This window comes from Pleurodeles waltl, chromosome 2_2, assembly GCF_031143425.1.
Source record: "Pleurodeles waltl isolate 20211129_DDA chromosome 2_2, aPleWal1.hap1.20221129, whole genome shotgun sequence".
Classification (NCBI taxonomy): domain Eukaryota; kingdom Metazoa; phylum Chordata; class Amphibia; order Caudata; family Salamandridae; genus Pleurodeles; species Pleurodeles waltl.
Genome location: NC_090439.1, coordinates 1,160,655,989 through 1,160,668,973, shown reverse-complemented (window position 1 = coordinate 1,160,668,973; position 12,985 = coordinate 1,160,655,989). Strand labels below are relative to the sequence as shown.

At 45.2% G+C, this 12,985-nt stretch overlaps 1 protein-coding gene across 2 annotated transcripts in view; it reads left to right on the top strand.

Moving 5' to 3' along the window:
• The window catches only part of LOC138282997 (dynein regulatory complex protein 1-like), a 164,506-nt gene that overhangs the window by 87,106 nt on the left and 64,415 nt on the right, over window positions 1-12,985 (top strand). For both annotated transcript variants that reach the window (XM_069221093.1, XM_069221094.1), the window contains exons 12-13: window positions 5,619-5,708; window positions 9,138-9,224. In XM_069221093.1, coding sequence (XP_069077194.1) covers window positions 5,619-5,708; window positions 9,138-9,224 — 177 coding nt within the window. The remainder of the gene's footprint in view (window positions 1-5,618; window positions 5,709-9,137; window positions 9,225-12,985) is intronic.

Genomic DNA, 12,985 nt, shown 5'->3' with positions numbered 1-12,985 from the left:
TCCTGTTCGCTCTTTAGATCTAGTTGTCTTTGCAGATGTTTTAGTTAAATGTTAAATGCCCCCCTCCCCCCTTATTAAAACTGCAGGTGTGTGGCCCTAAGGTTGTGTTTTAAACAATGTTTTGGTTTCTGTTGGAGCTCAAACTCATCTGAGTGGTGCCAGGGTCCATGCACTTATACCTCAACACCCCATTTCAGAGGGTCGGCTTGCAGAAAGAGCTCGGCATGGCATAGCACTGCCCAGAATTCACTGTGCTGCATCATTGGCCATTCCAGGTTGGCTGTGATTTCCTTTTCCTTGGCAGCCATATTGATAGGTTTGGGTGTTCATCAACCGATTCAGTATCTAACCTGATCTGGTTGTGCAGCTTGCATTTGTATTAGGTCTTGCCTGTGACAGAACATGCACTAGCCCAGGAGCTTTCATTTGCGACAGATATTGTGTACGAGAGGCTTGTGGCTCACCCGCTGCTCACCACTCGTTGGCTTCATTGTCACTCTTATTTCCTGTATCCTAATTGGCCAGCGCATGCCACCTTCATTTCCTCTTCTTTCGTCTGGAGCACGGACAAAGTAGTGATTGATTAATGTCCTTCCACTGCACATGCTGTGATTGACGTACTATTTTCTTTTTTTCCCCACAGCATTTTTCTTATCTTTTATTTTTGCCCTTTTGCCTCACCTTTTCTACCCGTCTGTGCCTTCCCGTTTATTTCAGTCATTCTTAGCTATTCTAATCGGATATGTTTTTCTTGTGCGTGCTTACTAAGTTTTCTATCCCTGGGTGCACGTCCTCGTGTAAGTGATTTCAGACCGTTTTCTGTGTTTGAGCCGAGGCGTCAGTGCTCATGTAAGTGATGCAGGCCATTTTGCTGTGTCTGAGCAGAGGCACTGAGAGCAGTTTTTCGAGTCTTTCGCTCTTTTTTTGAACTCTTTTCTATTGTCTTATTTGTTCCCCTTCTCCCTCTTGGGTGGCTTTTCACTCGTGTTTATTTCAGACTTTATCTATCCTTCCTCGGTGGGTGTTTGTGTTTTGTTCCATGTTCCTCGGTCTCTTTTGTCAGCATGGACACTTCTGCCACTTAGTGGGCTTGTCTGGAACAGTTTTTGAAAGTTTTGAAAAATGTCCTACAGAGGGGCTGCACCATGGGAGAATGTCTGTAATTCGACTCTGATCAATATAGCCTGATTGCATTTGAAGGGCCCATTCAGTTCTCTTCGGTTTGATGTCCTCACCGGGTTCCTGGAATGTTCATGCGTTTTGCAGTTTTTAGCAGTGACATCAAAGAATCTGCAAGTTGCAACCAGGATAGAACAGCGTTGTCCATGTTGCTTGTTCGTACTTCCCTCCCACCCTCCCATTGTCCGTGTTGCCATCCCCACCTGTTGTAAGAAAACAAGCATTGGCAAAACCAATAGGTGTCGTCTGTGCAAGAGTATTGGTTTTCCCAGTGTGTTTTAGCCATTTGGTCAGTGTGGCTGCTGTTCAGCATGCCTAAAAGTTTGTGGTGTAGAGGAGAGTGGCGTAGAGTGGAATGGCGAAGAGTAGAGCGTTGTGAAGTGAAGTTGCAGAGACTGTCGTGTATTGGAGTGGTATACTGTGGAGTCGCGTGGAGTGGCATAGAGTAGAGTGGACTGGTGTAAAGTACATTGGCGTGGGTTGTGCATAGTGCAGTAGAGTGTAGAGCCATTTGATTCAGCGGCGTGCAATGCAGAGTCGTCGATTGTAGTGGTGTCGAATAGAGTGGTGCGTAGCAGAGTGTACTGCCGCAGAGTGTAGTGGCACAGGGTGCAGTGACATAGACTAGAGTGGTGCGGAGAGGAGTGACATAGACTAGAGTGGCGTTGAGTGATGCAATGGGCAGTGGAGCAGAGTTGAGTGACAGAGTGCAGAGTAGAGTGCAGTGACATAGAGTGGAGTAGTGCAGAGTAGAGTGGTATAGAGTTCAGTGATGGAAAATGCACTGTTGCAGAGTAGAGTGTGAGCGCAGTGGTGTTGGGTGGCATAGAGAGCAGTGTTGTAGAGTAGAGTAGAGTTTAGTGACATAGAGTGCAGTTGTGTAAAGTCCATTGGCGTAGAGTGCAGTGGTTAAGAGTGCCGTGGCATAGAGTGGAGTGGAGTAGTGTGGCGTAAAGTAGGTTGTTTCAGAGTAGAGTGAAGTGGTGTAGTGTGGAGAGGTGCAGGGTAGAGTGCAGTTGTGTAGAGTGGCATAGAGTGTAATGGCATAGAGTAAAGTAATGTAGAGCAGTGGTTCCTCAACCTTTTGACTTCTGTGGACCTCCACCCTTTATTAATACTGGAACTCAGGGACCTCCACTAAATCATTATTGGAATCTGGGGACCCCCGCACCTCCCCCCCGAAATGAGTCATTATTGAAAGCTGGGGACCTAATCTATTAATTGTACTGAATTTTCTAAGAAGTCGCTGACACCCTGAGGAAGCTTCGCCGACCCCCAGGGGTTCCTAGACCACAGGTTGGGAACCACTGGTGTAGAGTGCAGTGGCGTAGAGTGCAGTGGTGCAGAGCGGTGTAGAGTACAGTGGTGTAGAGTGCAGTGGCATAGAGTGCAGTGGTGCAGAGCGGTGTAGAGTACAGTGGTGTAGAGTGCAGTGGTGCAGAGCGGTGTAGAGTACAGTGGTGTAGAGTGCAGTGGTGCAGAGCGGTGTAGAGTGCAGTGGCATAGAGTGCAGTGGTGCAGAGCGGTGTAGAGTACAGTGGTGCAGAGTGGCATTGTGCAGAGTAGATTGGTGTGGCTTAGACTGGAGTGATGTAGAGTGCAGAGCTTTAGAGTGGCAAAGAATACATTGGCATAGAGTAAACTGGTACAGGGTAGAGTAGAGAGGCGTAGCATGAATTGACATGCAGTGCTGTGGAGTGGTGCAAAGTAGAGTGGTGCAGAGTAGAGTGAAGTGGCATAGAGTGTTCATGGTTTAGTAACACTCTGCCATTACATACAACACATTTTCAATTGAAATGACCATTACATTTGCACAGACATACAGATTTACTAATAAAACTATACAGTGCACAAACAAAAATGTGTGGAAGTTGCATCACCGAGTGTAAAGATTTGTTTTGATCATATTAAAGTATTTGTTTTCAACACACTTTGGAAATAACAAAAAATGTGCTTTATTTGTTCGTATATAATTCGGAAATATTCTGAAATACTTACACAATTCATTTAAATGTTGTCGTGTTCTGGAAAAAACTATTTCCCAAACCCTAGTATTTAGCAACATTGACATCTAAATCCTCTCACTTTGAAGTCAGAAAAAGAAAAGTAAACAAATGCCCTTGGAAGACAGCGCCTGACATTTGACCTCAGTCTTTGAATGCACAGCAAATGTGATGAGATAAGAACAAGATTTAAGGGCCTGTTAACAGAAGGCCTGTTTGTGGAAGGATACCGTGAACACTGTTTACGACATGGGAGGGATGAAATTAACCTGTAGAGCCTAAAACAATTAAAGACAGCAAACAGAAAGCCAGAAAATGTGAGTTGCACACCACAAAGCCAATGGTAATCAATGAGCAGAATGCATTCCTAGGTCAACTTTCTGAAAGTTCCCAAGATGCCTTTAGCAAACCAGACAGTTGAGCTGTCTGAGAGGCTGCGACCTAAAAAGCGATATGATGCAGCTATCAGTGACCGCGTCATATCAATTTTTTCTAACTATTAGCCATGATGCACAGCCACGCTGCTGCACAACCTGGCTAAAAGACCTTGTCAAAGTCGGTATCTCACACGTAGGCCAGTTCTTATTAAATCTGTCAATGACACCCAGATGCTGATCTGACTGGTGGCAAGGGATCTTATTGTCACCGATGCATTTTTGAGTTTATTTACGAAAGGTAAACATCCATTGGGTGAAACTCAGCTCTGATAAAATGGAGGTTTTGGAATCCGCCATTAGGCCAGAGGAGTGAAAACCTGTCGTACACCTGTCAGGAATTTACCAAAAGACACAATTCTCCACTTAGTTTATATTTCTGCAGGTGACTGCCATATCAACGCGACCCGATTAAGGCAGGAGACTCCCAGTTTTTAAAGCCAAAAAGGACTTTATTTTCGCTGTCAGAAATTGTCTCTGCTGTGTTGTAAGTTAATGGGAGGCATAAATTATCCTAATTATTTATTTTTAAAAATAAATCTTCTACATTCCTCTTTTAAATTTTTTTGCCTTATGCAACTATATGTTTTACCATTATCAGTTTCTAAAGAAAACTACTCTTGCAGCAACTTTCATAAAGAAGCCGTCTCTAGCGGTAGGTGGTCCTGGCGGATTCAGATTACGTTATTAATAAACCCTCGTTTACATGGGATTTGCAGAGCCAGGAGGTGAGTAGGGCTGCCTACTCCTGGTCATAACCAGCACCACAGCACAGCTTGGCGCAAACTCATCGCTTCTGAGCCACACCTTACTTGATGATCGGCGAATGCAACCGCTAGCAGATTGCAAGCATGCCAAAGGATCTTTTTTATTTTTGTCGCCCACCTTCTGCACGTTCACCACTTTTCATTGTGAAGATGGCACCTTCTGTTTGTCAGTTAGGTCTTTTGCAGTGAGAATATCTGTGGGTAATATTTAAGTTGTTCAAAAAAATAGAACTAGAAATCCTACCACATACGTCTTCAGAGAGTTGTATTGAGACACCTCATACTTAAAAAAAATAAACTGATGTATGTATATCTGAATTGCAATACATAGACATCGTGCTCTGACAGAGCTCGCAGGCCCTAATCTCAAGCAGATTGGACTACGGCAATGCACTCTACTGGGGCATCTGAACCCATCTTCTTCACAGGTTTCAAATCATCCAAAACGCTGCTGCCAGACTCGTCCTCGACCTCCTGCGCCGAGCCCACACCACTCCTCAGAGAGCTCCGCTTGCTCCCCATCCAGAAGGTCTGACTCCATCCCACTTCTTGAATTCCACAGGAAGCTGGAGACTTGACTTTTCAATTAGTCTTTTTGTGGCACCATCAAGACTGCCTGTACTCGGGCCCAGCCCTACCACACTTACCCACTCAGCACTTGGATACTGTCATAGGTGACAAGCAGACCATTACAATTCTACCTTACATAACATTGCAGTATTGAAAACTAGGTGTTATATTTGTCCCAACAAGGGAACTTTGCTGTTTTTAAATTTGTTTCACAATTAAAATATACTTTTTAAATTGTTCTGGACTCTCCTATTTAGAGGCTACTATTTTCTAAGGAATAAACAAATCCTGGCAAACTAGTGTTGCAGGTTTGTAACTTTTTCATCATTCGTGCAACTCATTCCTCAACCAGCAAGTCTCTTACCTATGTCCAAGGTGCCATTGAGTTTTATACTTGAATGACGTAAACACAGATTTTGTGTTTTCAGCTATTTCAGCTAAGAAGTCATGCTTGATTTTACCTAGCATAAAATAATTTTCACAGTGTTAGCAAATCCTTGTGTGCACTTAGAAGGAGTTTTAGAAATGTTCTCCTTGTATAGGGACATACGGTGAGGGATTTCTATGTGTTAGTTTCTGTGTGTAATGGTAATACAGGATTCATGCCCCTTGTAGCTGGTGGTAAATGTTACACTGGGTTACAGTGGGTTCTTTTTCTTTCCCAGGGATTTCTGATCGAGAGCAAACTGCTGAAACTCCTGGCGCCTTTGAAGAAAGATGAGCGCTCCCTGATGGAGCTCGACGCCATCTTTGTAGTAAGTTCTTATTTCTTCGTATTTAGTGAGGAGAGCAGTATTAAGGGGAAAGCAAGAGAGTCCTTGAAAGGGCCTTTTGTTGTTATGCTAAGTCAGTAATTTGATTAGATACCTTCTTCTAATCCTGTGATGCGATGAAGTCAATGACCGACCACAGACGCACATTCTCTGGTCTCTTCAGATCAGGGAATCCATGACTAGTGACCTCAGCTTTTTATATTTAAGTTAAACCATTTCTGACTTGTTTTTGGTGCTGATAATGCCCTTGGTACATACATGAAGGAAAAAGCTTGTGTTACAATGTGTGACCTGAAGTTTGTTTTCTTTTTTTCAATTTAATTCTCTGCTTTTCAACATTCATCCTTACAGGTAATATTCAAATCCCTTTTGAAATTTTAACTCGATTTTTTCTCTCTAATACTTCTTTCAAAACAACGAATATATTCCCCATCTGTAGAAGGGTGAAAGCGTTGCTTAATGAAACTTCAGCTGCTGAGAGAGATTGTTTATCCACGTTAAAGGTCTCCTGTAAATAGATATCGCTTAAAGTGATGGAGGGACATGAAATGTTTATTTTGGTGATGCATAAGTAGCAGTTTCATCATTTTACCACATCAGTCTCTTCACTTTTTAAAAAAATATTGAGTTCATACTAACAATTGGACTGTTTGTGAGTATATGTCAGGGTGTTTTTACTGTCTCACTGGGATCCTGCTAGCCAGGGCCCCATTGCTCATAGTTTGTGGCCTGAATGTGTGTTCCCTGTGTGGTGCCTAACTGTGTCACTGAGGCTCTGCTAATCAGAACCTCAGTGCTTATGCTCTCTCTGCCTCTAAAATTGTCACTGCACGATAGTGACCAATTTTACCAATTTACATTGGCATACTGGAACACCCTTATAATTTCCTAGTATATGGTACTTAGGTACCCAGGGTATTCTGGTTCCAGGAGATCCCTATGGGCTGCAGCATTTCTTTTGCCACCCACAGGGAGCTCAGACAATTCTTACACAGGACTGCCACTGCCACTTGAGTGAAATACCGTCCACGTTTTTTCACAGCCATTTTACACTGCACTTAAGTAACTTATAAGTCACCTATATGTCTAACCCTCACTTGGTGAAGGTTAGGTGCAAAGGTACTAAGTGTGAGGCCACCCTGGCAATAGCCAAGGTGCCCCCACATAGTTCAGGGCAATTTCCCTGGACTTTGTGATTGCGGGAACACCATTACACGTGTGCACTACATATAGGTCAATACCTCTATGTAGCATCACAATGGTAACTCCGAACATGGCCATGTAACATGTCTAGGATCATGGAATTGTTCCCCCATGCCAAATCTGGTATTGGGGTGCCAATCCCATGCACCCCCGGGGCTCCAGCATGGACCCCGGGTACTGCCAAACTAGCTCACTGGGGTTTTCACTGCAGCTGCTGCTGCTGCCAACCCACATACAGGCTTCTGCCCTCCTGGGGTCTGGGCAGCCCAGTCCCAAGAAGGCGGAACAAAGAATTTCCTCTGAGAGAGGGTGTTACACACTCTCCCTTTGGAAATAGGTGTGAAGGGCCTGGGAGGAGTAGCCTCCCCCAGCCTCTGGAAATGCTTTGAAGGGCACAGATAGTGCCCTCCTTGCATAAGCCAGTCTACACCAGTTCAGGGATCCCCTGGCCCCTGCTCTGGCGCCAAACTGGACAAAGGAAAGGAAAGTGACCACTCCCCTGTCCATTACCACCCCATGGGTGGTGCCCAGAGCTCCTCCAGTGTGTCCCAGACCTCTGCCATCTTCAATGCAGAGTGTGAGGGCACACTCCTACTTTTCAGGGTCTTGGGGTGGGGTATCTTGGACACCCTTAGTATTTTCTTACACTCCCAGCAACCCTCTACACACTACACTAGGCCTGGGGTCCCTAAGTGGTTCGCATTCCACTTTCTTAGTATATGGTTTGTGTTGGCTCTAGGCCTATTGCATCCTATTGTATTCTACAGTGTTTGCACTACTTTTCTAACTGTTTACTTACCTGATTTTGGTTTGTGTGTATGTTTTGTGTATTATACTGACCTCCTAAGGGAGTATATCCTCTGTGATATTTTTGGCACACTGTCACTAAAATAAAGTACCTTTATTTTTACTAACTCTGAGTATTGTGATTCTTATGATATAGTGCTGTATGACATAAGTGGTGTAGTAGGAGCTTTGCAAGTCTCCTAGTTCAGCCTAAGCTGCTCTGCTATAGCTCCCTCTATCAGCCTAAGCTGCTAGAACACTACTAATGTACTAATAATGGATAACTGGACCTGGCACAAGGTGTAAGTACCATCAGGTACCCACTATAAGCCAGGACAGCGTCCTACAACCCACTCTGCTATTGTGCCCATGGTTAGCCCGCACCCAGCCTCAGAGTTGCCCAGGATTAGCACCCCTGGGCTCAAACATGTGCCCAGGACTAGGCCCCCAAGTCTCAAATGAATGTGCCTAGGATAAGAACAATTTACTCAAACATGTGCCCTAGATTAGCCCCTCCAGCCTCAAACATGTGCCCAGGATTAACCCCCCCGGCCTTAAACATGTGTCCAGGGTTAACCCCCACAAGTCTCAAAAATGTGTTTGGGATTCGCCCTCCACGGCTCAACCGCGTGTCCAGGATTTGAGGCCTCAGGTTCAAACATTTTCCCAGCATTATAGCCCCAAAGCTCGAACATGTGCCTATATATAGAACCTCCAGGCTCAAAAATGCGTCAAGGATTTCAGCCCCCACTGTCAATAATGTGCCCAGGATTAGAGCCCCCAGGGTAAAAAATGCATCCAGGATTACAGCCCCCTCCCTCGTTTACGTTCCCAGGATTAGAGACCCCAGGCTAAAAGATGTGTCCAGGATTAGATTTCCCCACCCCCAGCCTCAAACACAAGCCCAAGGAAAGACCCCCACAGCTTTAAACGTGCCTGTGGTTAGACCCCTCCAGCCTCAAACATGTGCAAAGTATTAGAGTATCCAGTTTTACACATGTGCTCAAGATTTGAATCTCAAGCCTTAAACGTGTGCCCAGGATTAGACCCTCAGTCTCAAATGTGTGCCCAGGATTAGACCCTCAGCCTCATATGTGTGCCCATGATTAGACCCTCAGCCTCAGACGTGACCAAATTAGAGCCCTGGACCTCGAAAGTGTGTCCAGGATTAGACCCTCAGCCTCAAACGTCCAAGATTAGAGCCCTTGGCCTCAAACCTGTGCCCAGGATTACAGCGCCCAGGTTTGAATATCCTCAGAACTACAGCAACCATCCCCAAACATGCCATTCAGGAGCCTGGTTGCTTGTGGAGGCGGCCAACAGCCGTGGACCTCTCTGTAATATGAACATTTATACAGAAAGTTATGTCTAGTGTGTGATCCTAGTACTTGCAGCCCCAGTAACTTCTCTGCTTCTCCCCAGGCCTTGGGCATTGACAGCGAGGATGATGTATACAAGCTGGTGGATTTCTTCCTCAAGTACCGAGCCGAGTCCCCGCCACGTGACCAGGTAAGATGAGCAAGGAAAAGGTTGAACATCCATTGTGTCATATGGTAACGTTGAGAAGAATTTAATACATCTTTGCAACAATAGAAGAAATATGAACTATCGGAATTTGACAACACTATGCAGATGCTCTGTGTTCTTGAAAGGTGCCTCCAGCATACAGACTTGTAATCAGCGGCTTACATTACAAATTCAACAAGTGTCAGCTACAATATACACTAGACCAAGTCACAGTAAAGAGTTAATGCATTCAAGCATCCAAAACCTATGAGGAATGTAAATGTAAGATCGGAAACATTACTTAAAAATGTATGTGAATAACTCTTGGGGGCTTAACACATTGTACAGCTGAGATGAACGACTGACTACTGCTCATGAACGAAGTACAGGAATGAGTGTGGCTGCATTTGAATTGTTTAACATTGATTTGAACAATGTTTAAAATTGATATTAACAACATGTTTGACATTGATATGAACAACATTTCTAAACTTTGCAATGAAATTGCTACATTATAAGCCCGCATTTGTTGTCACAACAATTTAGTTTTTTAACAATTAAGGGCTAATCTTTGCCAGATGCCCTTAAACGCACAACACTGGTGCAACAAAATAGCAAACTCTCTGTACCCGGAACTCCCCATACAATTATAGCAAGAGACTGTCCGGAAGGTGCAATCACACTGATAAAGAAGGGAAAAACAGACCTTACCTGTCTGCCCACAAAACAACATGGCTTGCTACAAACACTTGACCTTGAGAATTTCACTGGCGAGCATTGTCCACGAAAACAATCATCTTTTGGCACATCTTTGACGGTGCTGAAAATCGGTTGGGTGTCTGTCCTGGATACTACTTCTTAGAAGACACATCATGTTTCTAATGTTTTATAACCTGCGGATGTAGGACACTGGCTCTGTCTATACTATATAAAAATGAGATACAGGGGGTTATTACAACTTTGGAGGAGGTGTTAATCCGTCCCAAAAGTGACAGTAAAGTGACGGATATACCACCAGCCGTATTACGAGTCCATTATATCCTATGGAACTCGTAATACGGCTGGTGGTATATCCGTCACTTTTGGGACGGATTAACACCTCCTCCAAAGTTGTAATAACCCACGTAGTGTGCACAGAGTCCAGAGGTTCCCCAGAGGCTTAACAGAGGCTAAAGTAGGTAATACGGTTGCTCTCTCTTGCGGTAGTGTGGTCGAGCAGATAGGCTTATCAGAGGGAAGTGAAAAGCGTTTGTTGTACACACACAGACAATAGATGATGCACACACTCAATGACTTAACTCCAGACCAACCTTTTTTATATTGCAAAAATATGTTTTCTTAGTTTATTTTCAGAACCACAAGATTCACGTTGCAGGTAAGTACCTTGAAAGTTTCATATTTCACACAGGTTTCAACAGTACTTTGTTTGAAATAGGTAAGTAATACAGTTTTTGAATGATTGGCAAAAATCTATTTTAAAAATGGACACAGTGCAATTTTCAAATAGTTCCTGGGGGGAAGAAATGTTAGGTCCGTTTACAGGTAAGTACAACACTTACAGTTTTAGTCTCTGGGTTTTAGGAAGTCCACTGGTTGGGGTTCATGTTAACCCCAAGCACACACCACCAGCAACACGGGGCCAGTCGAATGCAGAGGTCAAATAGGATGTTGGGTTTCCAATGCTGGTCTATGAGGAGACACCGGGGGTCACTCAAAAGCTGCAGGCGAGGTCCAGGGGGCACACCACTAGTCGGACATGGAGGAGGGCAACCTGCTGAACAATGAGGCACCGGGGGGTCGGTTTCTCAAAGGCCTGGGGGCTGCGGGTGCAGTGTGTTCTTAGGCGTCGGTTATCTTCGTCCGGAGCTTTGCTGTCAGGGGTGTCCTCTGGATTACTTCTGCAGGCATCATTGTGGAGGGGTGAAGAGGTCAACCCAGGGTGAGCACTTGCTCGCAATCGCCTGGGGACCCTCTCTTGCTGGGTGAACCACCTAGACACGGGCCTTGGGTGCACAGGGGTCAAGACTCACGCATCTAGAGTGAGGTGGGAGTCCTTAGTTGTAGGTTTCTTCAGACAGAGCTGCTATCCTCGGGAGTTCTTGGTCCTTTTGGATGCAGGGCAGTTCTCTGGAGTTGGCAGAGGTTGCTGGTCTTTTTGCAGGTTCTTTGAAGCAGGAGACAGGCCGGTAGGGCTGGGGCCAAAGCAGATGTTGTCTTCCTCCTTCTCTGCTGGGGGTTTCAGCTTAGCAGTCCTTCTTCTTCTTGTAGGTCGCCAGGAATCTGGTGAGCTGGGTTCAGGGAGGCCCTTAAACCCTAGATTTAGGGGCGTGTTAAGGGTCAAAGGTTGGCTTCACCCTCCTTGTGCCCACTCCCATTGGGAGGGGGGGGCACATTCCTATCACTACTGGTCCCTGTCCTCCAAACCAACTCGTCTGAAAGTGGCAGGCTGGCATTTGGGCTAACCTACAGGTGGCATCTCTAAGATGCCCTCTGTGTGCATTTCTCAATAAATCCCACACTGGCATCAGTGTGGGTTTATTGTGCTGAGAAGTTTGATACCAAACTTTCCAGTATTCAGTCTAGCCATTATGGAGCTGTGGAGTTCGTAATGACAAACACCCAGTCCATATATTCAGTATGGCCACACTGCACTTACAATGTCTAAGAATGGACTTAGACACTGTAGGGGCATATTGCTCCTGCACCTATACCCTCACCTATGGGATAGTGCACCCTGCCTTAGGGCTGTAAGGCCTGCTGGAGAGGTGACTTACCTATGCTGCAGGCAGTGGGTTGTGGGCATGGCATCCTGAGAGGGGTGCCATGTCGACTTTGTCTTTTTCTCCCCACCAGCACACACAAGCTGCCAGGCAGTGTGAATTTGCTGAGTGAGGGGTCCCCTAGGCTGGCATAATACATGCTGAAGCCCTCAGAGACCTTCCCTGGCAACAGGGCCCTTGGTACCATGGTACCTGTGCCAATTGTGGAAGCAAAGGTACCGTTTTAGGGAAAGAACACTGGTGCTGGAGCCTGGTTAGCAGGATCCCAGCACACTTTCAATCAAAGTTGGCATCAACACTAGGCAAAAAGTGGGGTGGGGGGTGGTGACCATGCCAACAGTGGCACTTTCCCACAGTGGATATCCTCCTTCCTTTCGCTTCTGTTGGTGGGTGAAATTTTCATGGTTAAAGCAAGTCGATGCATCTTTTTGTATCTTCCGGTTGAAACTTTTAGAGATCATTGGTTCTCAAACTCAACATATAACTGTATTTGAAGCCCATATCTTATCTAGACCAGACTTCAGCAATTGTTGTCATCTGGGATTGACTTCCTCTATCATTGTCATGTTTCATCTAATTCAGTCCATGCAGCTGCCTTTAGAAAGAGCTGTGAAAATGTGATCATGCTCCGAAGCTAGAGGGAGTTTCACTGGCTTACAATCTCCCAATGGAATTTGTTCACAGCACTACATTGTGTCCATCGGGCATTAGGCACATTAGTACCAATTTTCTTTGTGATGATTTTTGTCCTTGTCCCACTGTTAGACCTATTCGTCACACCCCCTTAGTTGTAGGAGAGCCTCAGTCCAGTTGTGCCAGGAGTGAAAGGTTTGAGAATGGCTTACCGGTTCATCTTTGCCACATGCATTGTTGCTTAGCCTTGAGCGTGCCGTGAAATTCCTGTTCTTGCTTTCCTTGCACCTTGATCCTTTTTTAGCTTTTGTTTGGTTTATATTTATTTGTTCTATTCTATTGTGTTCTGCT